At 47.3% G+C, this 25,932-nt stretch overlaps 1 protein-coding gene across 1 annotated transcript in view; it reads left to right on the top strand.

Annotated features, from left to right (window-relative positions):
- Positions 1–25,932, top strand: part of LOC140397998 (metastasis-associated protein MTA1-like) — a 252,536-nt gene that overhangs the window by 87,526 nt on the left and 139,078 nt on the right. Inside the window, exons 4-7 of the mRNA XM_072486239.1 lie at positions 3,960–4,023; positions 13,231–13,348; positions 20,096–20,198; positions 23,615–23,714. Of these exons, the coding sequence (XP_072342340.1) occupies positions 3,960–4,023; positions 13,231–13,348; positions 20,096–20,198; positions 23,615–23,714 (385 nt within the window). The remainder of the gene's footprint in view (positions 1–3,959; positions 4,024–13,230; positions 13,349–20,095; positions 20,199–23,614; positions 23,715–25,932) is intronic.

The following is a 25,932-nucleotide window of genomic DNA, read 5'->3' as shown; positions in this document are numbered from 1 at the left end:
AAGGTTAAGTTTACCTTGAGGGAGCCGATTGAGGGGTTCCACAAGAGATGGGGTCTGTTTATTCTTCATTTTAAAGAGTCGGTTTGAGTTATTGGGGTGGGTGGGGGGCGGGGGGGGGGGGGGGGGGGGGTGGGGGGGGGGGGGGGTTGTTTTATGGATAAAATGTTAAAAACAAAATAAAAATATTTTCAAATCCAAACCTCACAAGAATCTCAAAGAGATATCCCTATTCCATCCTATCAAAAACCTTTTGAATGTCCAGGGAAGCAATTACCACTGGTTCAGGCAGCGAAGAGGGGTAGAGGACAACATTTAACAGACGACGTATATTGGCCAACAATTACCGACCCTTGACGAAGCCTGTCTGGTCTTCCAAGATCATCTCTGGAAGGCTGGGCTTCAATCGCAGTGCCGGCACTTTTGCTAGTAACGTAGTGTCGCATTTAAAAGTGAAATAGGTCAGTATGACCCTCACTCTGTAGGGTCCTTGTCACAGAAGCTGCCTCTGCCATTTTCTCCACCGACAAGCCTCTGAATAAGTCGACAAACTTCTGCACTCAGGCTTTTTTCCCCTGGGTTTTTAGGCATTTCACCGTATCCAATTAAACAAGTGGATTTTTAAATGGAAAACCCCCTGAAACTAAGTGAAAAGGACTAAAACAGCAGTACCCTAGCTGGAGCCACCGTGTGCACGATTTCCCCCAACAAGTGGCTCGCACTGTGGCTTCACAGCACCAAGGTTCCAGGTTCAATTCCCCACTGGGTCACTGTCTGTACAGAGTCTACACGTTCTCCCCGTGTCTGCATGGGTTTCCTCCGGGTGCTCCGGTTTCCTCCCACAGTACAAAGACGTGCACGCTAGGTGGATTGGCCATGCTAAATTGCCCTTAGTGTCCAAAAAGGTTAGGAGGGGTTATTGGGTTACGGGATAGGGTGGAAGTGAGGGCTTAAGTGGGTCGGTGCAGACTCAATGGGCCGAATGGCTTCCTTCTGCACTGTATGTTTTATGTACATAAGACCACGGGTGCACTTACTGTGTTTTGATCAGAATAACCACCATTTTCCTCAACTTCCAACCAAGTCATGGCCACAATGATCATTTTTTGCTGAGTGGCAACAAGTAACCTCCTTCCCCAATGTTCTGGAACTACCCTACCCTCATTCTGGTGTTGTTATACCTTGGCCCTGCCACTGTCCCAATATATAAAAAAAGACAAAGACATGGGGTGAGATTCTCCGACCCCCCGCCTGTTCGGAGAATCGCCGGGGGCTGGCGTGAATCCCGCCCCCGCCGGTTGCCGAATTCTCCGGCACCGGATATTTGGCATGGGCGGGAATCGCGCCGCGCCGGTTGGCGCCCCCCCCCCCCCCCCCCCCGCGATTCTCCGGCCCGGATGGGCCGAAGTCCCGCTGCTAAAATGCCTGTCCCGCCGGCGTAGATTAAACCACCTACCTTACCGGCGGGACAAGGCGGCGCGGGCGGGCTCCGGGGTCCTGGGGGGGTAGTGTGACGATCTGGCCCCGGGGGGTGCCCCCACGGTGGCCTGGCCCGCGATCGGGGCCCACTGACGCTGACGCTCCCGTGCATGCGTCGCCCGGAGATGTCATTTCCGCGCCAGCTGGCGGGGCACCAAAGGCCTTTTCCGCCAGCTGGCGGGGCGGAAATTAGTCCGGCGCGGGCCTAGCCCCTTAAGGTTGGGGCCCGGCCCCCCAAGATGCGGAGCATTCCTCACCTTTGGGGAGGCGCGATGCCCGACTGAATTGCGCCGTTTTGGGCGCCAGTCGGCGGACATCGCGCCGATACCGGAGAATTTCGCCCATGAACTGAGAGTGGGATTCTCCGGCAACGTTCGCCTGGGGAGCGGAGAATCCACCCTGAGGTCAATGGATTTTCCATTGTTTGCGTCTCGCCTGTGGCGTTCTTGCGGCAGGCAGGGCGGGAGCATTCAGCCCTAAATCTAATTGCAAAAGCTTGCATTTATTTATATAACACACTCAAGACCAAAAAAGCTTTATTGCTAATGAAATACAATAGTCATGGGTGTAATGTGGAAAATGAGGTTTGTACACTGCAAGTTCCCACAGCAATGTGATAATCACAATCTGGTTGGTTTTACAATGTTGGTTGATGGCCTTGGTTATCAGCCATGCGAGCTTATTCTGGTTCTATGGGCTGCAGGCACATCAGATTGACTGTTATCGGGGTCTTAGTACCAGGATCAGGGGGTGCAGAGGCCGGCATAAAAGGATTTAGTGAGGGTGTCAGTTACAAAACAACTGAATGCATGATTAAATAGGAAAATAGAATTCATCCACATACACACAACACACACATGCACCCACATAGGTACACACACCGCATAACACATACGCACACGCAAGAGAGACCAGAAGAACTGCCCTGCATTAATTTGAAATAGTGCCATGCAATCTTTTATGCCCTCCTCAGAGGAAAGACATGGGGCGAGATTCTCCGACCCCCCCCCCGCCGGGTCGGAGAATCGCCGGGGGCTGGAGTGAATCCCGCCCCCGCCGGTTGCCGAATTCTCCACCACCGGATATTCGGCGGGAGCGGGAATCACGCCGCGCCGGTTGGTGGCCCCCCACCCCCCCGCGATACTCCGGCCCGGATGGGCCGAAGTCCCGCTGCTAAAATACCTGACCCGCCGGCGTGGATGAAACCACCTACCTTACCGGCGGGACAAGGCGGCGCGGGCGGGGTCCTGGAGCGGGTACGGGGCGATCTGGCCCCAGGGGGTGCCCCCACGGTGGCCTGGCCCGCGATCGGGGCCCACCGATCCGCGGGCGGGCCTGTGCCGTAGGGGCACTCTTTTCCTTCCGCCTTCGCCACGGTCTCCACCATGGCGGAGGCGGAAGAGACTCCCTCCACTGTGCATGCGCGGGGATGCCGTGAGCGGCCACTGACGCTCCCGCGCATGCGCCGCCCGGAGATGTCAGCTGGCGGGGCACCAAAGGCCTTTTCCGCCAGCTGGCGTGGCGGAAATTAGTCCAGCGCGGGCCTAGCCCCTTAAGGTCGGGGCTCGGCCCCCCAAGATGCAGAGGATTCCGCACCTTTGGGGCGGCGCGATGCCCGACTGATTTGCGCCAATTTGGGCGCCGGTCAGAGGACATCGTGCCGTTTCCGGAGAATTTCGCCCAAGGTCTTTGTTTGAAAGGTGGCACTTACAACAATTTAGAAACCCCGCTGTAGTGCACTAGAATGTCATTGTAGATCATGATCAAGGGCGGGATTCTTCGACCCTCCGCGCCGGAATCGCGCCTGGCGCAGGGGCGGAGAATAGCCGTTCACTCCGGAAATCCGGCGAGGTGGAGCTTCCGCGATTCTCGACGCGCCGCCGGTCGGGGGCTGTTGAAAGCGCCCCCCACGGCGGTTCTCAGCGCTCGACTGGCCGAGTGCCCGCCGGCGTGGGTTACATATGGTCCCACCCGGTGGGACCTCGGCGTTCTGGCTGCGGGGGCGTCTTAGTGGAGGGGGTGGGGGGGATCCAACTCCGGGGGGACCTCCACGGTGGCCAGGCCCGCGATCGGGGGCTACCTATCGGCGGGCGCGCTCATTCCAGGAGAGGTCTATGTTCCTCTGCGATGGGCCCCTGGAGGGCTCCGCGATGTGTGGGGGCTGGCGCGGAGCCGGCAACCACGCGCATGCACGGCCCCCCCACCGGCCGTGCAGGGCCACCTTTCGGTGCCGGAGCAGCGCACAGCTCTCTGGCGTCGTGCTAGCCCCCTGAACAGCGGTGAATTGCTGGGCCAGGAGGCCCGTTGTCGCCGGCATACACCACTCCGGTGTTTACGCCGGCGTCAACACTTGGCCGGGATTTCGTAGCATCCCGCCCCAAGTCTGTGGAATGGGACTTTGAACCCACAAGCTGACGGCTAAGACAGAGGAACAGAGGTGTTTGACATCTGTCCCCTTAACAGGTTTTCTGCTTTTCTTTCAGGGGTAAGTGCAGCGTTACACTGCTAAACGAAACAGAGTTGCTTTTATCCTATCTGGAACGTGAGGTAAGGACAAGTTTCTGAAAGTGTTTGTGATCGATTAGGTTTTAATGCAGGTGTCTCCATATTATTTGTATTATTTAACAATAGGTTATTTTGCTTTGCTAATCTTGTATCACAGAGCCTCGCACCAAACCACACCACGGTGTATGTGCCTGTGGCTGTGCGGGTGGTTGTGTGTTGTGTATGTGTGTGCGCTCACCCCCCTGATACGAAGACTCACGTAACCGTCAGTCTGCTATGGCCACAGAACCAGACTAAACTCACATGGCTGACAATAAGGCTGGATGTTGTTGCCCGTAGTGACTGGAGCAGGTCAATGTGACCAGCGTCAGGGCAGAGCATGCTGCTCTTCTTCACTTGCAGCTGATAGAGAGAGATTTCAATGAGTTAATCCAATCCTGCCTGTAAAGTTCAGGTTAAGCGTGATTCACCCTCAGGAAAAAGTGTTTCAAGAACATCCAACGGCTTTCTTTTTTAATTCAACAAAGTGTCTTGGGATACACGCTGGAGCTAAAAGGGCAGTGTGGCAAAACACGAGCAACACTTGGGCTTGGGCTTGTGTTGGGTCTGTAGGATACCACATCAGCTAAGTCACTGATTCCGGTCGAGGAGAGGATCTAAACAAGATCCGAAACACTGGGAAGAATGGTTGCCAGGTACACCTCTAGCTGAAGGAACAGTCAATCCTAAATGTAATATCCCGCACGAAGCACGATAGTCCCTGTGTGGCTCGAGGAATGTGCACCCCCCCCCCCCGTTAACTACGAGGCGGGGACTGTTGTATATAAGGTCAGCTTGGTTAGAACAGGCCTCCAGAGAGAAAGAACTGGTGAAACCTAACCGGGTCCTGTGTGTGAATATACGTTTCTGTTGTGAATAAACGAGTACTTTATTTTTACTCGATTGACTTCTTGCCTTTACTAAACTAGGGTTATCCCTTCAGTGGGAGGAAAAAAACTGTCCTCAAATACTTCAAACTCCACACCCACACTCCTGTATCCCCCATCCACACTAGGAGGGACTCATCATCCTAGATTTTGGGGAAATGAGGCCATTTTATCTAATCCAAGCTGTACCTATCCTGGAAGTGGTTGCTGGAACATTGTAGAAGGAACTTTTGCTCTGTATCAGGCACTTTCTGTACCTGCATTGAGACTGTTTGATGGAACAATGTATAAAATAGGATTGTCCAACCTTTCCTCTTAGGTGGGACCGCATTTCCATTGTCCTCTCACTCAAGGGGCCAATGAGCAAAATTCAGAAAGATCAAGTTTAGCACAACATTAAACGTGAATTTCAAAATAAAATTGAGGCTTGAAGAAAAGAAGCAACTTGCTGAACAAAAATAAAACAACGTCAAAGCAGTAAATTGAGAATTAAAGAGTAATTAATAAAGTTCACCATTAGAGTGTGACTGGGTCAATTTCTGTTTGTTTGGCTCATTCCCAAACTTTTGATGCTCACTAACTCATCCTCACCTATCATGGTATGATTGTGTATTGGTATGTGAGGGTGAGTGGGAATGCTGGCGATGTAAGTGAGCTAGACACAAACACTCCCTCATTCTCTTCCTCCACAATCCCATATTCACTCCTCAAACTCCCTCATTCACTCGCCCACTCACTCCCTTCTCCACACTTCCTCACTCACTCCCCCACATTTCCTCATTCACTCCCTCACTCACTCTCCCACACTCACTCTCTCACACACTCATTCAAGCATGCTTTCTCTCTCCCACACCCCTGGGCAACAAGTCTTTTCATACTCACCACCCACCCCGCTCCCGCTCGTATCATTGCATCCAGCCTCTTCTGTCTCTACATCGAGTCGCTCCTTTCCCGACCCGGCCCAGCCCGGAGCGAGTCTCTTCCTTCACCTGGCCCCAGCCTAGAATCGAGCGAGTCTCGCCTTCCCCACCCGACTCAGCCCAGCAGCAAGTCTCTCCTTCCCCAGCCTGCCACAGTCTCTCCCTCCCGTTCTGTACAGGACAGTCTCTCTTTCTTCTCTACCCCCAAATTTTCAGAGCACTGTTGCTGTTCTCCCAATCACAGACTGCTTCTCTCCCACATTTTCTGCCGTTAGGCTCACGATTGAACCATCTTCCACTGCACTTACCAGCACGTTGAAAACTACCTCCGGGGGCCATTTCTGGGGGCTTCATAGATCAAACCAGGCCTGCGGGCTAGATGTTGGACAAGCCTGGTGTGGAGACAATGTTACTGTGTGTCTAACCAATACTGTACTTGGCGTTGGAATGTCAGGCAGGCCAATATAAACGGACTTTACTCTCAATCTAACCAATGTTGTACCTTCCCTGGGACTGTTTAAGAGGACAATGTAAAGAGAGTTTTTTTCTGTACCTAATCAGTGCTGTATCTGCTTTGGGAATGTTTACTAAGACAATGTAGAACAGGTGTTCACAGTCCCACATGTTCCTGAGAAAGTTTCAAGGGCTCAATCAAAATATCCCCTCGATCTGCTGCGCTCCTGCCACGTTCCTCACACTTCTGGGTCAGATGTGGCCGATCCAGTTGTTCAATTAATTTTGTACTTTAGATGAGTGACATGAAGCCAATCAGAACAGCAATCCCAGTTTGGGTGTGATATGTTCATGGAGACATTGTCCGATTTCACACATGATAGGGCAAGGTGATTGGTGCAGAGTGATACATCAGTGCTAGACCATCAGGGAACACATTGAGTTTATCACCGCAGCATCAAAAAGATAGCATAGTTCCTCAATTCATTTGTTAAGGAGCAGCAGCCAGTGAATAATAAATAACCAGCTGCAACGATAGAGATGTTAAAGGAGAGCTGCCTCTTTGTACCCACTCAGTCTGATGTAATGTTGGGGTTTAGGGCCATGGTTCAGACCACGTCGATGTTACATTGTCTCTGGCTTGACAGTAGTAGAAAAATAAAATGCCGTCTAATTTCTAGTAATTGATTAAAGGGGTTTGGGTTAATTTATGACCAAGTTTCAAATCATCTGCTCAATAAATTCACTGAACGGAATAAATTCACAGTCCTGAAATAATTTGTTGAATGTCCTAACGTTGGTGCATTATCTCAAGATTGTTTTCCTGAACAACCTGCCACCGTAAGTTAATCAGGTCCTAATCAGCAATGCTTTGAAACCTGCTAAGCTGGTATGTGTCAATACAACATTTATTAAGTCTCTAACATCAGTGTGTCGAAAGAAAGGTTTTTTTAAGACCACTTTCACCTTGTTGGCAGGACTCAAAAAGCTCATGATTCACTCGCTGCCTCCAGTTTCTTTTCCAATTAAGGGGCAATTTAGCATGGCCAATCCACTAACATTGCACATCGTTGGGTTGTGGAGGTGAGACCCATTCAGACATGGGGAGAATGTGCAAACTCCACACGGTCACTGATCCGGAGCCGGGATCGAACCCAGGTCCTTTGTGCTGTGAGGCAGCAATGCAAACCACTGTCTGCCCTACTGCCTCCAGTTTCAACCTCCATCCATCCTGCAGTGTAGATTATGCGATGGGTTTCTTCCGGTTGCTCCGGTTTCCTTCCACGGTCCAGGGATGTTCAGGTTGGCCATGCTAAATTGTCCCTTAGTGTCACAAAAGGTTAGGTTGGGTTACGGGGATAGGGTGGAGGTGTGGGCTTAAGTAGGGTGCTCTGTCCGATGACCCATGCAGACTCGATGGGCCGAATGGCCTCCTTCTGCACTGTAAATTCTACGATTCTATGAATCTATTCACATTAAGAAAATAAAACAAAAATAACAAATAATGGGCTGGATTCTCCTGTGGCGGGATCCTCCGTTTTCCTGGCAGTGCACCTACGTCCGGGGATTCCCCAACGGCGTGGGGCTGCCCACAATGGGAAACCTCATTGGCCCGCTGCTGGCAGGGGTGCGCTTCACCAGAAAACTAATTCGGCGGGACGGAGAATCCCGCCAAATATGTTTAATTGTGTAACTAATGTTTGGAAGAAACAATACGTGTGTTGCATTGCAGAAGGTCATTGGAATATTTGTAACATCGGATGGGAGCTCAAAAACTCCCCTGGTGCAGAGGAATTTTTTCCTCCCCATTCTAAATCTGCCGTGAGAAACCTAACTCTAGCCCTGAGAGTGTTTGATGGATCAGTGTAACATTTATTTCATAGAACCTATCATGCAGAAGGAGGCCATTTGGCCCATCAAGTCTGCACCGACCCTCTGAAAGAGCAGCCCCCTTTTGGCACCTGCCCCATAACTTCACCTAACCTTTGGACACTAAGGGGAAATTTAGCATGGCCAATCCACCTAACCTGCACCTCTTTGAAGTATGGAAGGAAACCGGAGCACCCGGAGGAAACCTAAGCAGACACAGCGAGAATGTGCAAATTCCACACAGTCACTCGAGGTCGGAATCGAACCCAGGTCACGGGCACTGTGAGGCATCAGTGCTGACCACTGTGCTGCCCTAATTGAGTACAGTGTAGAGTTAGGTTTACTCTGTGCTTAATCCTGGTTAGGCGGGGATTGTTTTCCTTAGAGCAGAGAAGGCTGAGGGGGGATCTGATTGAGGTAGACAAAATTATGAAGGACAGATATATGATTAACTTTCCCCTTTAGGAGAGGGGTCAATTTAAGGTAAGGAGGAGATTTAGACGCTATCAGAGGAAAACCTTTTTCACCTAGAAGGTGGTGGGACTTTGGAACTCACTGCCTGAAAGCGTGGTAGAGGTGGGAACCGTCACATTTAAGAAGTATTTAGATGAGCACATTGAAACGCCATAGCATACAAGACTATGGACCAAGAGCTGGAAAATGGAATTAGAATAGATAGTTGCTTGATGGCCAGCGCAGACATGGTGGGCTGAGGCCTCTTTTTGTCCTGTAAAACTATGACTTTAAAGGATATTGGCACAGGAAATCATGGTGTGGAAACTGTGTGGGTAACAATAAGAAACACCAAGGGACAGAAAACGTTGTTGGGGGTTGTCTATCGGCCCCAAACATTGGAGATACTAGGGAAGATATTCAACAACAAATCAGATGCATGCACTAACGGTACGACTGTAATCATAGAGTTTGTGCAGCACGGAAAGAGGCCCTTCAGCCCATTGTATCTGTGCTGACCATCCAGCACCTATCTACTCTCATCCCATTTTCCTGCACTTGGCCCGTAGCCTTGTTTGTTGTGGCATTCATGTGCTCACCTGAATACTTCTTAGATGTTGTGAGGGTTCACGCATCTACCAACCTTTCAGGCAGTGAGTTCATGGGTGCTTTTAGCTTACACATAGATTGGATAAACCAAACTCGCAATGGTATAGTAGAGGAAGAATTCCTGGAGTGTGTATGTGATGTTTTTTTTTAGATCAATACGTTGAAAAACCAACGAGGGAACAGGCTATTCTAGCTGGGTGCAATGTAATGAGAAAGGATTAAGTAACAACTTTGTTGTGGAAGAGCGGCCATAATATGATAGAATTCTTCATTAAGATGGAAAGCGAAGTTGTTGAATCCAAAACTAGTGTCCTGAATCTTGATAAAAGAAACTATGAGGGTATGAAGCACAAATTGACGAGTATAGATTGGGGAACATTACTAAAGGGGTTGACAGTGGATGCGGCAATGGTTCATTTTTAAGAAGGTGTGCAGGAATTACAACAATTATTCATTCCTGTCTGATGCCAAAATAAAAGAGGAACGGTGTCTGAACCATGGCTTACAAAAGAAATTAGGGATAATATTAAATCCAAAGTGGAGGCATATAAAATTGCCAGAAAAACCAGAAAGTCTGAGGATTGGGAGCATTTTAGAATTCAGCAAAGGAGGAAAAAAAATCGGATAAAGAGGGAGATAATAGAGCATGAGAGCAAAATTGCAGGGAACATAGAAACTGACCGTAAACTGAACATAGAAACTGACCGATCTCTCTACGCATCTTTTCTTTGTAGCACTATATTATGTATGCTTCTCCCGATGTATATGCATATGTCTATGTATTTACAATGTGTATTTATCGTATGTCCTATGTTTTTCATGTATGGAACGATCTGCCTGGACTGTACACAGAACAATACTTTTCGCTGTACCTCGGTACATGTAACAAATCTAAATATGAAAGCTTCTATAAATATGTGAAGAGAGAAAGCTCAGTAAAGACAAATGTAGGTCCCTTATAGTCAGAAGCAAGGGAAGCAAAGAAAATAGTGCTGGGGAAATCAATGGGGTTAAAGGCAGACAAATCACCAGGGCCTGATGATTTGCATCCCAGAATATTAAAGGAAGTGGCACTGGAAATATTGGATGTATTGGTGATCATCTTCCAAAATTCTATAAGAGTCTGGGGCAGTTCTTACAGATTGGAGGGTAGCAAATGTAACCCCACCTATTTCCCAGCTTGGGTCACTGTGTAGATTCTGCACGTTCTCCCCGTGTCTGCGTGGGATTCCGCCAGGTACTCCGGTTTCCTCCCACAAGTCTCGAAAGACGTGCTACTAGGTAATTTGGACATTCTGAATTCTCCATCTGTGTAGCCAAACAGGCGCCAGAGTGTGACGATTCAGAGCTTTTCACAGTAACTTCATGCAGTGTTAATGTAAGCCTGCTTGTGACAATAAAGATTATTATTATTATAAAAAGGGAGGATGAGAAAAAAAGGGAGAATTACAGACCAGTTAGTCTGACATCAGGGGCGAAATTCTCCCCCAACGGCGCGATGTCTGCAGACTGGCGCCAAAAACGGTGCCAATCAGACGGGCATCGCGCCGGCCCAAATATGTGGAATGCTCCGCATCTTTGGGGGCCGAGCCCCAACATTGAGGGGCTAGGCCGGCGGCGGAGAGATTTCCGCCCCGCCAGCTGGCGGAAATGGCGTTTGTTGCCCCGCCAGCTGGTGGAAATGGCGTTTGTTGCCCCGCCAGCTGGCGCGGAAATGCGGCGCATGCGCGGGAGCGTCAGCGGCCGCCGACCGTTTTCCGCGCATGCGCAGTGGGGAGAGTCTCTTCCGCCTCCGCCATGGTGGAGGCCGTGGCGGAGGCGGAAGGGAAAGAGTGCCCCCACGGCACAGGTCCGCCCGCGGATCAGTGGGCCCCGATCGCGGGCCAGGCCACCGTGGGGGCACCCCCCGGGGTCAGATCGCCCCGTGCCTCCCCCAGGACCCCGGAGCCCACCCACGCCGCCTGGTCCCGCCGGTAAATACCAGCTTTGATTTACGCCGGCGGGACAGGCAATTTCTGGGCGGGACTTCGGCCCATCCAGGCCGGAGAATTGAGGGGGGGTCCCGCCAACCGGCGCAGCCCGATTCCCGCCCCCGCCCAATCTCCGGTACCGGAGACTTCGGCGGGGGCGGGATTCACGACGGCCAACGGCCATTCTCCGACCCGGCGGGGGGGTCGGAGAATGACGCCCCAGTAGTGGGGAAGGTGTTCAGAGTCTATTCTAAAAGACGTGATAACAGAACATTTCAAAAGCATTAATGGAATTGGACAAAGCTAGCATGGGTTTATGAAAGGCACATTATGCTTAACAAATCTATTGGAGTTTTTTGAGGATGGAACTGGTAGATTAGATAAGGGAGAATCGGTGGATGTGGTGTATTTGGACTTTCAGAAGGCTTTTGATAAGGTCCCTCATAAGAGGTTAGTGGGCAAAATTAAAGCACATTGGATAGGGGGTAATGTATTGGCATGGATTGAGAATTGGTTGACAGACAGGAAACATAAAATGGGAATAAATGGGTCTTTCCAAATGACAGGCAATGACTAGTGGCGTACCGCAGGGACCAGTGCATGGGCCCCAGCAGTTTATGACACATATAAATGACCTGGATGAGGGAACCAGACATTTCTAAGTTTGCTGACGACACAAAACTGGGCAGAATTGTGAGTTGTGAGGATGACGCAAGGAGACTTCAAGGTGATTTCGGCAAGTTGAGTGGGCAAACATATGGCAGATACTGTACAACACGGCTAAATGTAAAGTTCTACACTTTGATGTGAAAAACAGAAAGGAAGAGTATTATTTAAATGGTGATATATTGAGAAGTGTGGATGTATGAAGGCGCCTGGGTGTCCTTGTACACCAGTCAGTAAAAATGGTGAGGCAGCTGCAGCAACCTGGTTTAGCACACTGGGCTAAATAGCTGGCTTTTAAAGCAGACCAAGGCAGACCAGCAGCACGGTTCAATTCCCGTACCAGCCTCCCCAAACAGGCGCCGGAATGTGGTGACTAGGGGCTTTTCACAGTAACTTCAGAAGCCTACTAGTGACAATAAGCGATTTTCATTTCATTTTCATTTCAGCAACCAATTAGGAAGGCGAATGCTGTGTTGACCTTCATTGCACCAAGATTCAAGTTTAGAATTGAGATGGCTTACTGCAGTTATGCAGGTTCTTGGTGAGACCACTCCTGGAATATTGTGTGCAGTTTTGGTCTCCCTACCTAAGAAAGATATACTTGCCATAGAGGGAGTGCAGTGGAGGCTCACTAGGCTGATACTGGGATTGGCGGGAATGTCCTCTGAGGAGAGAGTGATTTGACTGGGCCTGTATTCACTAAAATTTAGAAGAATTAGAGGAGACCTGACTGAAAAGTATAAAATTCTAACAGGGCTAGACAGACTGGATGCAGGGAGGTTGTTTCCCTGGTTGGGGAATCTAGAACCAGGAAATACAGTCTTAGGATACGGGATAGACTATTTAGGACTGAGATGAGGAAAGATTTCTTCACTCAAAGGTTAGTGAACCTGTGGAATTCTCTAACACAGAAGCCTATGGAGGCCAGGTCACTCAATATATTCAAGAAAGAGGTCAATAATGTTTTAGATTTTAATGGCATCAAGGGGTATGAGGAGAAAGCAGGAATATGGCATTGAGAGAGAGGACCATTATTGAATGGCGAAGCAGACTCAAAGGGCCGAATGGCCTATTCCTGCTCCTAGTTTCTATGTTTTTAATCGCGATGTTCCTCCTCCGAGAATGTTTGATGAGACTGTTTAAAGACAGCATCACTCTGTATCTAAACTGCTGTATATGCCCTGGGCACATCAAGTAGAAAATACTCCACGATACAACATTAATCCTTCACCACGAAAGCAAGGAATACAATCATTTATAAAAGTTTAAGTCAGCAGGTACTGGTGTCTTTGTTCATTCAGATGCAATTGGTATTTCAATCTCAAGGTTAGCAGACATGCTTCACGTGAGTTTGCACTGAATGTTTGATTACTTTTCCTCCAGGACACCTTTTTTTATTCGCTCGTCTATGATCCACAACTGAAGACTCTCTTGGCAGATAAGGGAGAGATCCGTGTTGGTCCCCAGTACCAGGCAGACATTACAGACTTACTGAATGAAGGTAAATGGTCAGTAGGTTTTACGTGTGAATATCTCCATTCATGGCAACACAGACTTGTGAGTGGATCATTATGGAGTCATAACAGACAGAGGACTCTGAGCTCATCAAGGGCTATCCATTCAGACTTATTCCTCCTTATAAAATTTGGATTTCCATTCAATATCCTCTTAGCTCCAGCATCACCATAAAATCTCGTAAGTAGACCGCAGATCCCTTTTGATTAGGAATTCACCTTCGCTGCTCCTGTATCCAATGATTGGATGATGTGACAGGGTGTTCCCATGGCAAGCTTTTGTTACGTGATAGAATAAAATTGTATGCGCTCCTCATGGTCATTTCCCTTATTCTCTAAAAAGGTGGACAGAGGACACTACATTGGGACAAATGCAATTACAAACAAATCAACAGGCTAATTTATTCTTTGCTTAATGCTTAAATAAACAATAACATTAACGGTGAATTTGAATGTATTTCATAACACTCCTTGAGACAAAGAAAATAAAGGATGTGAAGCTGCCCCTGTTAGGCTACATTGAATGTTAGCTCAGTTGGCTAGAGGTTTAGCATGTGACCAGATTATCACCAACAGCACAGGATTCAATCCCTCTTCCAGCTGAGGCAGACCTGGGACCTGCCTCCACCCTCCCTTATAGTTTGGCGAATAATCGCAGAGGACCTGCCTTCAGACAAAGAACTCAAGAAGAAGGATTTCTCTGAAACTGGATTGCTGAGACTGAATGAGAAATCCTGAACTCATTGTGGTTCAGTTCCTTCCATGACACGTGACAAAACTGCTCTTGTTTTTGCTCCAGCTGTTTCGTAGACCAGAAGAAAAAGGGTTGACCTCTGCCCCACCCTAGTTCCCCATGTCCAGCTGTTGACCATATGAGCTGTTAATCCAATGAGCTATGGCCCTCCTAGTCCTGTGTTTTTCTGGCAACAATCCTTGCTGAGCTTACATGAATGAGGCAGTTCTGACATTAAGCATGTGAAGATCACTGGAAAGTAGTAATTACTTATTCAGTCTCACAAACTGGTTTCAAAAAATATATTTTTATTCAAGGCATTTTCATTTTATATACAAAGTACACAATACAACACAGCCATCTCTATACCATTTTCTCAAAACAACCCTCCCCCGCCCAGTCCACTATAAACCCCACTTTTGAATTAAACCCCACTATGGCTAAAATACAATAACACAACACAAAAACAAAGAAAAAATTGAATAACACACTTGCTGACGTTTAGCAGTCCTTAAAGAAGGAGATGAACAAGTTCCACCTCGAGCGGAACCCCTCCTCTGACCCCCTAATGACTAACTTTATTTTCTCCAAATGCAGGAATTACGCTAGGTCGCTCACCTTGCCATAGGCAGCGCATGAGCCCGCCACCGAACAAGATCCTCCTCCAGGGGCAGCACGGTGGCACAGCGGTTAGTGCTGCTGCCTCACGCGCCGAGGTCCCAGGTTCGATCCCGGCTCTGGGTCACTGTCCGTGTGGAGTTTGCACATTCTCCCCGTGTTTGCGTGGATTTCGCCCCCACAACCCAAAGATGTGCAGGGTAGGAGAATTGGCCACGCCAAATTGCCCCTTAATTGGAAAAAATGAATTGGGTACTCTAAATTTTTTTTTTAAAGATCCTCCTCCAGGTTATCAAGGGGGCAAAGGCCTAAACATACAGCCGATCTCCCCACCTGCACTCCCGGATCCTCCTCAACCCCAAATATCACCACCCACAGGCTTGAAGCCACCTTTACCCTTAAAATCTCTGACATAGTCCCTGCAAAAGACTTCCAAAACTCCACCAATTTCGAGAAACACCAAAACATGTGTAGTTTGTCGGTCCCTTTGAGCACCGCCCACATCTATCCTCCACCACTGGGGAAAAATCGACTCTCACGCAGCTTTGTCATGTGCACCCTCTCCACCACTTTAAATTGAATTAAACTCAATCTTGTATATGAGGAGGTTGAATTTATCCTCCGCAGAGCCTCACTCCAAGCCCCCCCCTTAAGCTCCACCTCCCGCTTCCTCTTTATCCACTGCAACGGGGCCCTCTCCCTTTCCATTAACCATTCATAAATATCGGAGACGTTGCCCTACCCTATCTCGTCCTCAGACACAATCTTTTCGAGCAACAAAGGGAGCAGCAACTGTGGAAACGTAACCATCTCCGCCCTCACAAAATCCCTTATTTGCAGGTATCCATAATCCTATCTATACTAGAAACTGGGTCTGTAATATATAGCAGCAGATCATCTGCATACAGGGACACTGGATGCTGCACCCCACCCCTCTCTATTCCTCATCACTCTGTTGCCATCGCCATTGGCTCAGTCGCCAATGCAAAAAGCAATGGGGACAGTGGACATCCCTGCCTTGTTCCCCAGTGCAAACAAAAATACTCCGAACTCATAGTACTCGTACGCACACTAGCTGTGGGGACTCTGTACAACATCCTAATCCAGCCAACAAACCCCGGTCCAAAACCAAACTACCTCAGTATTATAAAATGGTCCTCCCACTCCACCCTGTCAAATGTCTTCTCCACATTCATGGATATTATCACCTCCGTTTCCTGACCCATAGGGGGTGTCATCACCACATTCAACAACCTCCTAATATTTGACAATTGGCGCCCTTTCACAAACCCCGTCTAGTCCTCAGCTATCATCCCTGGCACACAGTCCTCTAGGCGCGTTGCCAATACATTGGCCAACAACAACGCATCCATGTTCAAAAGCGATACCAGTTGATAAGACCCACACTCCTTGGGATCCTTGTCTTTCTTTAAAGTGAGTGAAATTGAGGCTTGTGCCAACGTGGGTGGGAGCTCCCCTTTCTCCAAGGCATCATTAAACATTTCTACAAGCAAAGGCTCCAACTCTCTAGCAAATCTTTTGTAAAAGTCCACTGGGAATCAATCCAGGCCTGAGGCCCCCCTGGACTGCATCGACCCAATTCACCATTTAAAAAAAAAAAAATTAGTGCACCCAATTCATTTTTTCCAATTAAGGGGCAATTTAACGTGGCCAATCCACCTACCCTGCGCATCTTTGGGTTGTGGGGCGAAACCCATGCAAACACGGGTAGAATGTGCAAACTCCACACAGACAGTGACCCAGAGCTGGGATCGAACCTGGGACCTCGGTGCCGTGAAGCAGCAATGCTAACCACTGTGCCACCGTGCTGCCCCGAACCAATACATCTAATCACCGCTCCTAGCACCCACACTTTCCCCTTCTCCATCATACAGAAATCCAACCCATCTAAAAACTGCTCCCTGTCCGAGTATGCCTCCAGGGACTTCGACCTGTACAGCCCCGATAGAAGGCCTCAAACACCCCATCCACTTTCCTTGGCGCAGTGACTACCCTGCTCCCAGAGTCTTTTATCTGCACATTCTCCCTCGATGCCGCCTGTTGCCTCAACTGGTGCACGAGCAACCTACTAGCCTTCTCCCTGTACTCATAAAACGGCTCTCTAATCCGACGCAACTGCCCCACCCCGTCAACATAAGCTCAAACTTCATCTGGAGCTTCTTCCTCTCCTTCAACAGCCCCTCTTCAGGGTTGCTAAGTTCTGCCTGTCCACTGCTAAAGTGGCCTCAACCAGCCTCTGTCTTTGCATCATTTCCACCGTATCCCTGTGCGCCTTAATCGAGATTAGCTCCTCACTAATTACTGCCTTCAACACGTCCCAAAACACGGAGGGAGAACCTCCCCATTGTTGGTAAACTCGACATAGGTACCTATAGCCACGCCAATCTTTTCACATGTCCCCCTTATTTGCCAACAGTCCCACATCCAACCTCTACTCCGGTCGCTGGGAGCCCCTCTTTCTCCACACATAGATCAACGAGGTGCGGCGCATGGTCTGACACAACACTCACCAACATTCCACCACCCCCGCCAACAACATCTTATCCAGAACAAAAAATTCGATACGGGAGTACACCAGATGCACATGCAAAAAAGGAAAATTAAACCAAAATTACTGCACGCGAAAACATACATACTCTCACCCCACCTGAGCACGAATCCACAGTCCAGCAATTGCAGGTCAACCTATCCAAAATCCTAAGTCCTCAAACATCCCCCAGTCCATTATCCTGTAAAAAGTTACTTGCCTCCTCTGACGTCTCGAAATAATACTCCTTTCCTCCATGCGTGACCCATAAGTGAGCTAGATACATCATGCCAAATCGCACTTAGCTCCTGAAAAGAGCAGCCTTTTCCTTGTTGAATCTGGCTCTTCTGGCCAGATCTGCCCCCAAGTCCTGGTAAATACGGAATGTGTGGCCTTCTCATATATATTCACAAGTTTCCTTTGCCCCCCTCAGGACTTTTTCCTTATCCAGGTACCGATGGAGCCGTACGATGATTGCCCGTCGCAGCTCCCCAACACTCGGCTTCCTCCTTAATGACCGACGTGCCCAATCCACTTTAGGAGGGTGGTCAAAGACCCCCTCCCCCTACCACCCTCTCAAATATCTTGGCTACTTTACCTTGGTCCTTGTTTCCTCAATGCCTTCAGGCAGACCCACGATCCTCAGATTCTGCCTCCCTGAGCAGTTTTCCAGGTCATCAACCACCTCCTTCCGCTTTTTCTGCCCCTCCAACATCCTCTAAAGAGGCAATCCAATCCTCGTGGTCAGCCACCGCCTTATCCACGTCTTCTGCGCCTCCGGCCTCTGCTCCACTCTATCCAGGACAGCCCGAATTGGCTCAGCCACTCGCCAGGTCCTCCGAGACCACCAGCCCGTTTCTTAAAGTCGGCCGAGAGAAATTTGACCAACTGCTCTGTTGACCAGTGTGCGGGCAACGATGCCACAGGTCCCTCACCCATCTTTTTCTCCTCCAGCGCCACGCATGTCCTCCTGGTCCGAAGAGTGCCCCTTATTCGACGCACTCCTCGTCTGGTATCTCTTTGACCTTACCCACCGAAGGAGAATACCAATTTCTTCTATCACATGATGTTTTCCACCTGCAACACCCTTGTAAAATGGAGTGAAAGGGCCAAAGAATCAGTACTCAGGCAGAGCCACCTGATATGCGACCATTCACTTCATGGCTGCCACGAATTTCCTCTCAAACTAATTTGACCAATAATGGATAACTCGGTGTCCTTTTCCTACACTTCAAAAATACTGAATTGGTTGCGAAGTGCTTTAAATGATCTGAGTTTGAGAAAAGATGCGACATAAATGCAAGTTCTTTCTTTCTTCCTTGATTGGCCTTACTCTTCCAGTGGCTTCAGCTGTTTTCTTTGTCAAGACATTTGGGAATTAATTGTAAACCTGTCCATCATTCATTGGCGTTGAGATGGTGGAAGTGGAGCGCACTCATAACCACTGCAGGCTGTGTAGCGAAGGTGCTGCTAAAATGTGAAGTTTGATACAACTTGAGTGGCTTGCTGAATCACTGTGAGTGCAGTTAAGAGTTTGCCGCGTGGGATTGGATTCACACATTGCCCGTACTGACAGGAAGCAACGTGTAAATTAAAATCAAGAGAAGCTTTTGTTTTCTTGGAACTGCCAAACAATAACCATGTGTAATCTGAAATGTATTATAATTCAAACCAAAGATCCCATCTCGACCAAAATGACCAACATTATTTGTAAAACCTAGGATTCCATTTTTTAAAAAGCTTTTATGATCTGCCTTTCTACTTTTAGAGTAGTCAATCTCCTAAATCTCTTTGTTTCTCTATTCCGTTTAAAGTTTAGCATTTCTCCCATTCTTCCTACCAAATTGTAAAATTTAATATGCTGTAAAGATCATCTAAAAATAGCACGGTGGCGCAGTGGTTAGCACTGCTGTCTCACCCAAGTTCGATCCCGGCTCTGGGTCACTGTCCATGTGGAGCTTGCACATTCTCCCCATGTCTACATGGGTCTCACCCCCACAACCCAAAGATGTACAGGGTAGGTGGATTGGCCACGCTAAATTGCCCCTTAATTGGAAAAAATTAATTGGGTACTTAAAATTTTTTTTTTAATCGAAAAATGATCTCCCCAATCTACGAATTTATGTCATCCTTTCGTCACTTCCAGCCCTGTTCATAGTTGATAATGTTCCCCTTTTTGACTGAAAAGAGGGCTTCCGTCTGACTTCGTTTCAGTGAATGGGAGAAGCCCTTCTAAAATTCACTGCTTTTTGAGTTGTCTCCAGATGTAGATGTTGTAGCTCCAAGTCCATATCATCTATGTATTAGGAGCAGTGATCTCCACAATGATCCCTGAGGTACTGCTTAAATCTATTTGGACTTTTGACTAATTTCCAATCAATGCTGAGCCACTCCTTGAATGCCACCTGCCTTAATTTTAAGAACAAACCTCTTACTTGGCTCTATAATCTGTTATCCTGTATCTATAAATAGACGAAGAGTACTGTCGCGGATTTCACACTATAAAATAGGTTGGTCCATTCCATGATATGGCATTCCCTTACTTCTTATGCTGCAGTGATTCCCACCTTCTGTAAATAGAGGCCCAGGCACAGGATAGGAGCAGCAAAACTAATGAGGGTCAAGGGGAAGGTGGGCAAGGTATGGTCCCTGGATTGTACGATGAACGGTTCTCCCTCATACTCCAACTACTTTGGATTGTGCATTTTAAAATCTTTTCACCACTGTTCTGGAGACACTCGGATTTTATACATATCAACTTATTTAAACTCCTGGCATTTTCCCACCATTTTTTATGGTTTGACAGGAATTGTCGCTGATTTTCTTGTATTACAGGAGAAGAGGATGGAAGAGATCAGTCCAAAATGGAAGCCAAGATCTGGGATGACGATACCCCACTGACAGACAAACAGATTGACCAGTTCTTAGTTGTTGCTCGGTGAGTTCTGACGACATACCCAATAAAATGTGGTATGAACAACCAATCACAAAGCTGTTTTTAATGTTGGTGCAATGTTGAAAGGAGTCTGGTTGCCTGATGAGGAATTTCAGGCTCAGTTCTGGTGTCCATATTCCAAGTCTTGTTGCTTTTTGTCACTCAATAATATTGAGCCTTGCTCCCCAATGTTGTTGAACTTCATTATTCTGCCAATCAGTGAACTTATTGTGTGTCTACTAAATGGAACACGGGAGGTTTCTGTGCCCTTTGTCATTTCGGGCAAGGAGACCCAAAGGAAATAGAAAGGAACTCGCAAGTTTCTGTGTTCTTGAATAAAGTTAATTAGTGATTCCTGTGCAAATGCATCCCACAGCGAATACAGGCACTGGTACAGTGCAATTCTTAATGTACAGATCTGGAATGTCTGGGTTCGATATATTTCTTAATTGATCTCAGCTAGTGCTACAATTAGTCTCAGCATCCCTGGGTTTTAACCTGATGCATAATAATAATGATGATAATCGCTTATTAGAACATAGAACATAGAAAAATACAGCACAGAACAGGCCCTTCGGCCCACGATGTTGTGCCGAACCTTTGTCCTAGATTAATCATAGATTATCATTGAATCTACAGTGCAGAAGGAGGCCACCCGGCCCCCCGAGTCCGCACCGGCCCCCGGAAAGAGCACCCCACCCAAAGTCAACACTTCCGCCCAACACCAAGGGCAATTTGGACATTAAGGGCAATTTATCATGGCCAATTCACCTAACCCGCACATCTTTGGACTGTGGGAGGAAACCGGAGCACCCGGAGGAAACCCACGCAGACACGGGGAGGACGTGCAGACTCCGCACAGACAGTGACCCAAGCCGGAATCGAACCTGGGACCCTGGAGCTGTGAAGCAATTGTGCTATCCATAATGCTACCGTGCTGCCCTTGAGAACAAATAAATCTACACTATCATTTTACTGTAATCCATGTACCTATCCAATAGCTGCTTGAAGGTCCCTAATGTTTCCAACTCAACTACTTCCACAGGCAGTGCATTCAATGCCCCCACTACTCTCTGGGTAAAGAACCTACCTCTGATATCCCTCCTATATCTTCCACCTTTCACCTTAAATTTATGTCCCCTTGTAATGGTTTGTTCCACCCGGGGGAAAAGTCTCTGACTGTCTACTCTATCTATCCCCCTGATCATCTTATAAACCTCTATCAAGTCGCCCCTCATCCTTCTCCGTTCTAATGAGAAAAGGCCTAGCACCCTCAACCTTTCCTCGTAAGACCTACTCTCCATTCCAGGCAACATCCTGGTAAATCTTCTTTGCACCTTTTCCAAAGCTTCCACATCCTTCCTAAAATGAGGCGACCAGAACTGTACACAGTACTCCAAATGTGGCCTTACCAAAGTTTTGTACAGCTGCATCATCACCTCACGGCTCTTAAATTCAATCCCTCTGTTAATGAACGCGAGCACACCATAGGCCTTCTTCACAGCTCTATCCACTTGAATGGCAACTTTCAAAGATGTATGAACATAGACCCCAAGATCTCTCTGCTCCTCCACATTGCCAAGAACTCTACCGTTAACCCTGTATTCCGCATTCATATTTGTCCTTCCAAAATGGACAACCTCTCACTTTTCAGAGTTAAACTCCATCTGCCACTTCTCAGCCCAGCTCTGCATCCTATCTATGTCTCTTTGCAGCCGACAACAGCCCTCCTTACTATCCACAACTCCACCAATCTTCGTATCGTCTGCAAATTTACTGACCCACCCTTCAACTCCCTCATCCAAGTCATTAATGAAAATCACAAACAGCAGAGGACCCAGAACTGATCCCTGCGGTACGCCACTGGTAACTGGGATCCAGGCTGAATATTTGCCATCCACCACCACTCTCTGACTTCTATCGGTTAGCCAGTTCGTTATCCAACTGGCCAAATTTCCCACTATCCCATGCCTCCTTACTTTCTGCATAAGCCTACCATGGGGAACTTTATCAAATGCCTTACTAAAATCCATGTACACTACATCCACTGCTTTACCTTCATCCACATGCTTGGTCACCTCCTCAAAGAATTCAATAAGATTTGTAAGGCAAGACCTACCCCTCACAAATCCGTGCTGACTATCCCTAATCAAGCAGTGTCTTTCCAGATGCTCAGAAATCCTATCCTTCAGTACCCTTTCCATTACTTTGCCTACCACCGAAGTAAGACTAACTGGCCTGTAATTCCCAGGGTTATCCCTAGTCCCTTTTTTGAACAGGGGCACGACATTCGCCACTCTCCAATCCCCTGTTACCACCCCTGTTGACAGTGAGGACGAAAAGATCATTGCCAACGGCTCTGCAATTTCATCTCTTGCTTCCCATAGAATCCTTGGATATATCCCGTCAGGCCCGGGGGAATTGTCTATCCTCAAGTTTTTCAAAATGCCCAACACATCTTCCTTCCTAACAAGTATTTCCTCGAGCTTACCAATCTGTTTCACACTGTCCTCTCCAACAATATCGCCCCTCTCATTTGTAAATACAGAAGAAAAGTACTCGTTCAAGACCTCTCCTATCTCTTCAGACTCAATACACAATCTCCTGCTACTGTCCTTGATCGGACCTACCCTCGCTCTAGTCATTCTCATATTTCTCACATATGTGTAAAAGGCCTTGGGGTTTTCCTTGATCCTACCCGCCAAAGATTGTTCATGCCCTCTCTTAGCTCTCCTAATCCCTTTCTTCAGTTCCCTCCTGGCTTTCTTGTATCCCTCCAATGCCCTGTCTGAACCTTGTTTCCTCAGCCTTACATAAGTCACCTTTTTCCTCTTAACAAATCATTCATTCAACCTCTCTTGTCAACCATGGTTCCCTCACTCGACCATCTCTTCCCTGCCTGACAGGGACATACATATCAAGGACACGTAGCACCTGTTCCTTGAACAAGTTCCACATTTCACTTGTGTCCTTCCCTGCTTATTGTCACAAGTAGGCTTCAATGAAGTTACTGTGAAAAGCCCCTAGTTGCCACATTCCGGCGCCTGTTCGGGGAGCCTGGTAGGGGAATATATACGCATAATATACGTTCTTGGGGGTGGGTTTTGCTGGCAATGCCAATATTTATTGTCCATCCTTCATTGGCATTGAGAAGTTGGAAATGGAGCACATTCATAACCACTGCAGGCTGCGTAGTGAAGCTGCTGCTAAAATGTGAAGTTTGATAAAACTGAGTGGTTTGCTGAATCACTTGTGAGTGCAGTTAAGAGTTCGCCACGCGGGTGTGGGACTGGAGTCACACATTGCCCATACTGCCTGGAATCAACGTGTAAATTAAAATCAAGGGAAGCTTTTTTTTCTTGGAACTGCCTTGTTCAAACAAACAGTAATGATGTGTAATCATCTTTGGCCCTTTCTAGGTCTGTAGGTACATTCGCCCGTGCTTTAGACTGCAGTAGTTCAGTAAGACAACCCAGTTTACACATGAGTGCAGCAGCTGCCTCCAGGGATATCACCCAGGTAAGAAATGACTGCTCAGTGTGTATAGTGTCCCGCTACTGCTCTTCATGTTGACTGTATTGTTTGCCTACTGTCTCAGCTGGCAGATTTACAAGAATATTGGCAGGAATAGAAAAATTGGATAGGCTGGGTATGTTTTGGTGTGTAAAATTATGAAAGGCCAAGGAAAGACCGATTTCTAATAGTGGATGGATCAATAACCAGGGGCTTAGATTTAAAGTAATTGGATGAAGGATTAGAGGGGAGTTGAGGAGTCATGTTTTTCACCAAGAGGGTGGTGAAGGATTAGAACTTGTTGCTTGAAAGGGTGGTACAGGTGGAAAGCCTTCATGCATCTAGAAAACATATGGGTATGCACTTGAGGTAAAGTAACCTACAGGGCTGCAGACGAAGAGCTGGAAGGGGGAATTAGACTGGGTAGCTTTTTTTAGGCTGGCATGCACATGATGGGCCAAATGGTCCCTTGTGACCTATTTCTTTTTATGTTTCTTGTTTGTTTCTATCTCCAAACTTCACTGTGTTCAGCTCAATCATCATATCAGCTATGTCTCAATTGATAGCACTCTTCCCTTCTGAGCCAGAAGGTCATGGGTTCAACTTCCACTTCCAAGACTTGAAAATGAAATGAATGACTTGAGCTCAAATCTAAGTTGGCGCTTCAGTACTGAAGGCAGTGCTGGCGTTGTTACAGGTACAGTCTCTGGAATGAGATGTTAAATCGAGCCCCCTCATAGATAGATGTAAATGACCATGGGACTATTTTGAAGAAGAGCAGGGAATTTCACCCTGTGCACTGGTCTTCATTTATTCTGCAATCATCACCACTAAAAAGAGATGACCTGGTCATTGTTTCATTGCTGTTTGTGGAAGCTTGTTGTTTGCAATCTGGCTGCTGCTTTTCTTGCATGCTGACAGTGACTACACTCCTGAAGTACTTCTTTGGCTGTAAAGTGCTTTGGCACTTCCTGAGGTTGTGAAAGGCACTATTCAAATGCAGTTTTTATAGTCTGCGCAACAGGCAAAGGTGAGTGTGTCAGACTCGGAACTGGCGATCAGAACAGCCAGCTTTCCTGCCAGAGGGAGAGCCAGACCATTATAAAGGGCTGGACCTCATATCCGTGCTACTGGTGAGCAACATTCTCCAAATGGCAATTAGGGATGGGCAATGAATGCTGGCCTGGCCAGCGATGCCCACATCCCAGGAATTAACTTAAACTAGTTCTAGCACATCCATGCAGAAATATAATGAAAATGTATCTTTAAGAGGCATTTTCATTTTTTCTTCTTATCACTACCTCTATTTACTCATGCAGATTTTACCCTAGCAGTAACAATTTACATCACAAGGATTTTTCCACAAGAATCATGTTCTGCACAAGTCCCTTTTGATCACGGCATTCTTCTTCCTCCATATTTGCTCTTTATAACTTTCTTCAATCTAATTAAATTAGTCACACCCAGACACACAAATACAAACTTTTTTCACAGTAAATACCAAAGGAATATTGGGGAAATATTGAAAAATAAGGTAATTCATGCCCATGTATCAGTTCAAAAGCACTGAATCCTGTGGACACACAAGGGTCATCTCTAATTGCAAACAGTAAAAATAGAATCCCTTTATCCAAATCATTAGGGCATTCTTGACAATTGGCTTTAATCATGGTATTTAAAGTTTTATGCTGGCTTTCCGAAGCTCCTTCCAATTGTGGATGAAATGCTGAAGATTTAAATTGTTTTATTCCCAAAGTATTCTTTATTTCTTTGAATATTAGTGACAAAAAATTTGAGCATTGATTTGATTGTATTTTCTTGGGTAATCCATATCTTGTAAAGAATTGAACTAACTTTTCTCTTCAGCCTTGACAAAGAGTCATCCAGACACGAAGCGTTAGCTCTGTTCTTTCTCCACAGGTGCTGTCAGACCTGCTGAGATTGTCCAGTATTTTCTGTTTTTATTTCATATTCCAGCATACGCAGTAACTTGCTTTCAACTTTTCTATTACCATTTTCATCATAATCCTCCCCAAAGACACTGCCTCAGGAAATCTTGTTGAAACATCCATATTGGTAAAAGACACTGATTCCCACTTCTGGTTTTAGGTAGGGGTTCCACACAATCTATTAAGACCCTGCATAAACAGTTCTTCAAAAGACGGTATCGGAATTAAGGTGTAGGTTCAATCATTGATTGGGGTTTCCCTGCTACCTGACATGT

This window comes from Scyliorhinus torazame, chromosome 2 (genome assembly GCF_047496885.1).
Source record: "Scyliorhinus torazame isolate Kashiwa2021f chromosome 2, sScyTor2.1, whole genome shotgun sequence".
NCBI lineage: Eukaryota > Metazoa > Chordata > Chondrichthyes > Carcharhiniformes > Scyliorhinidae > Scyliorhinus > Scyliorhinus torazame.
This window is presented reverse-complemented; position numbering and strand designations above follow the sequence as displayed.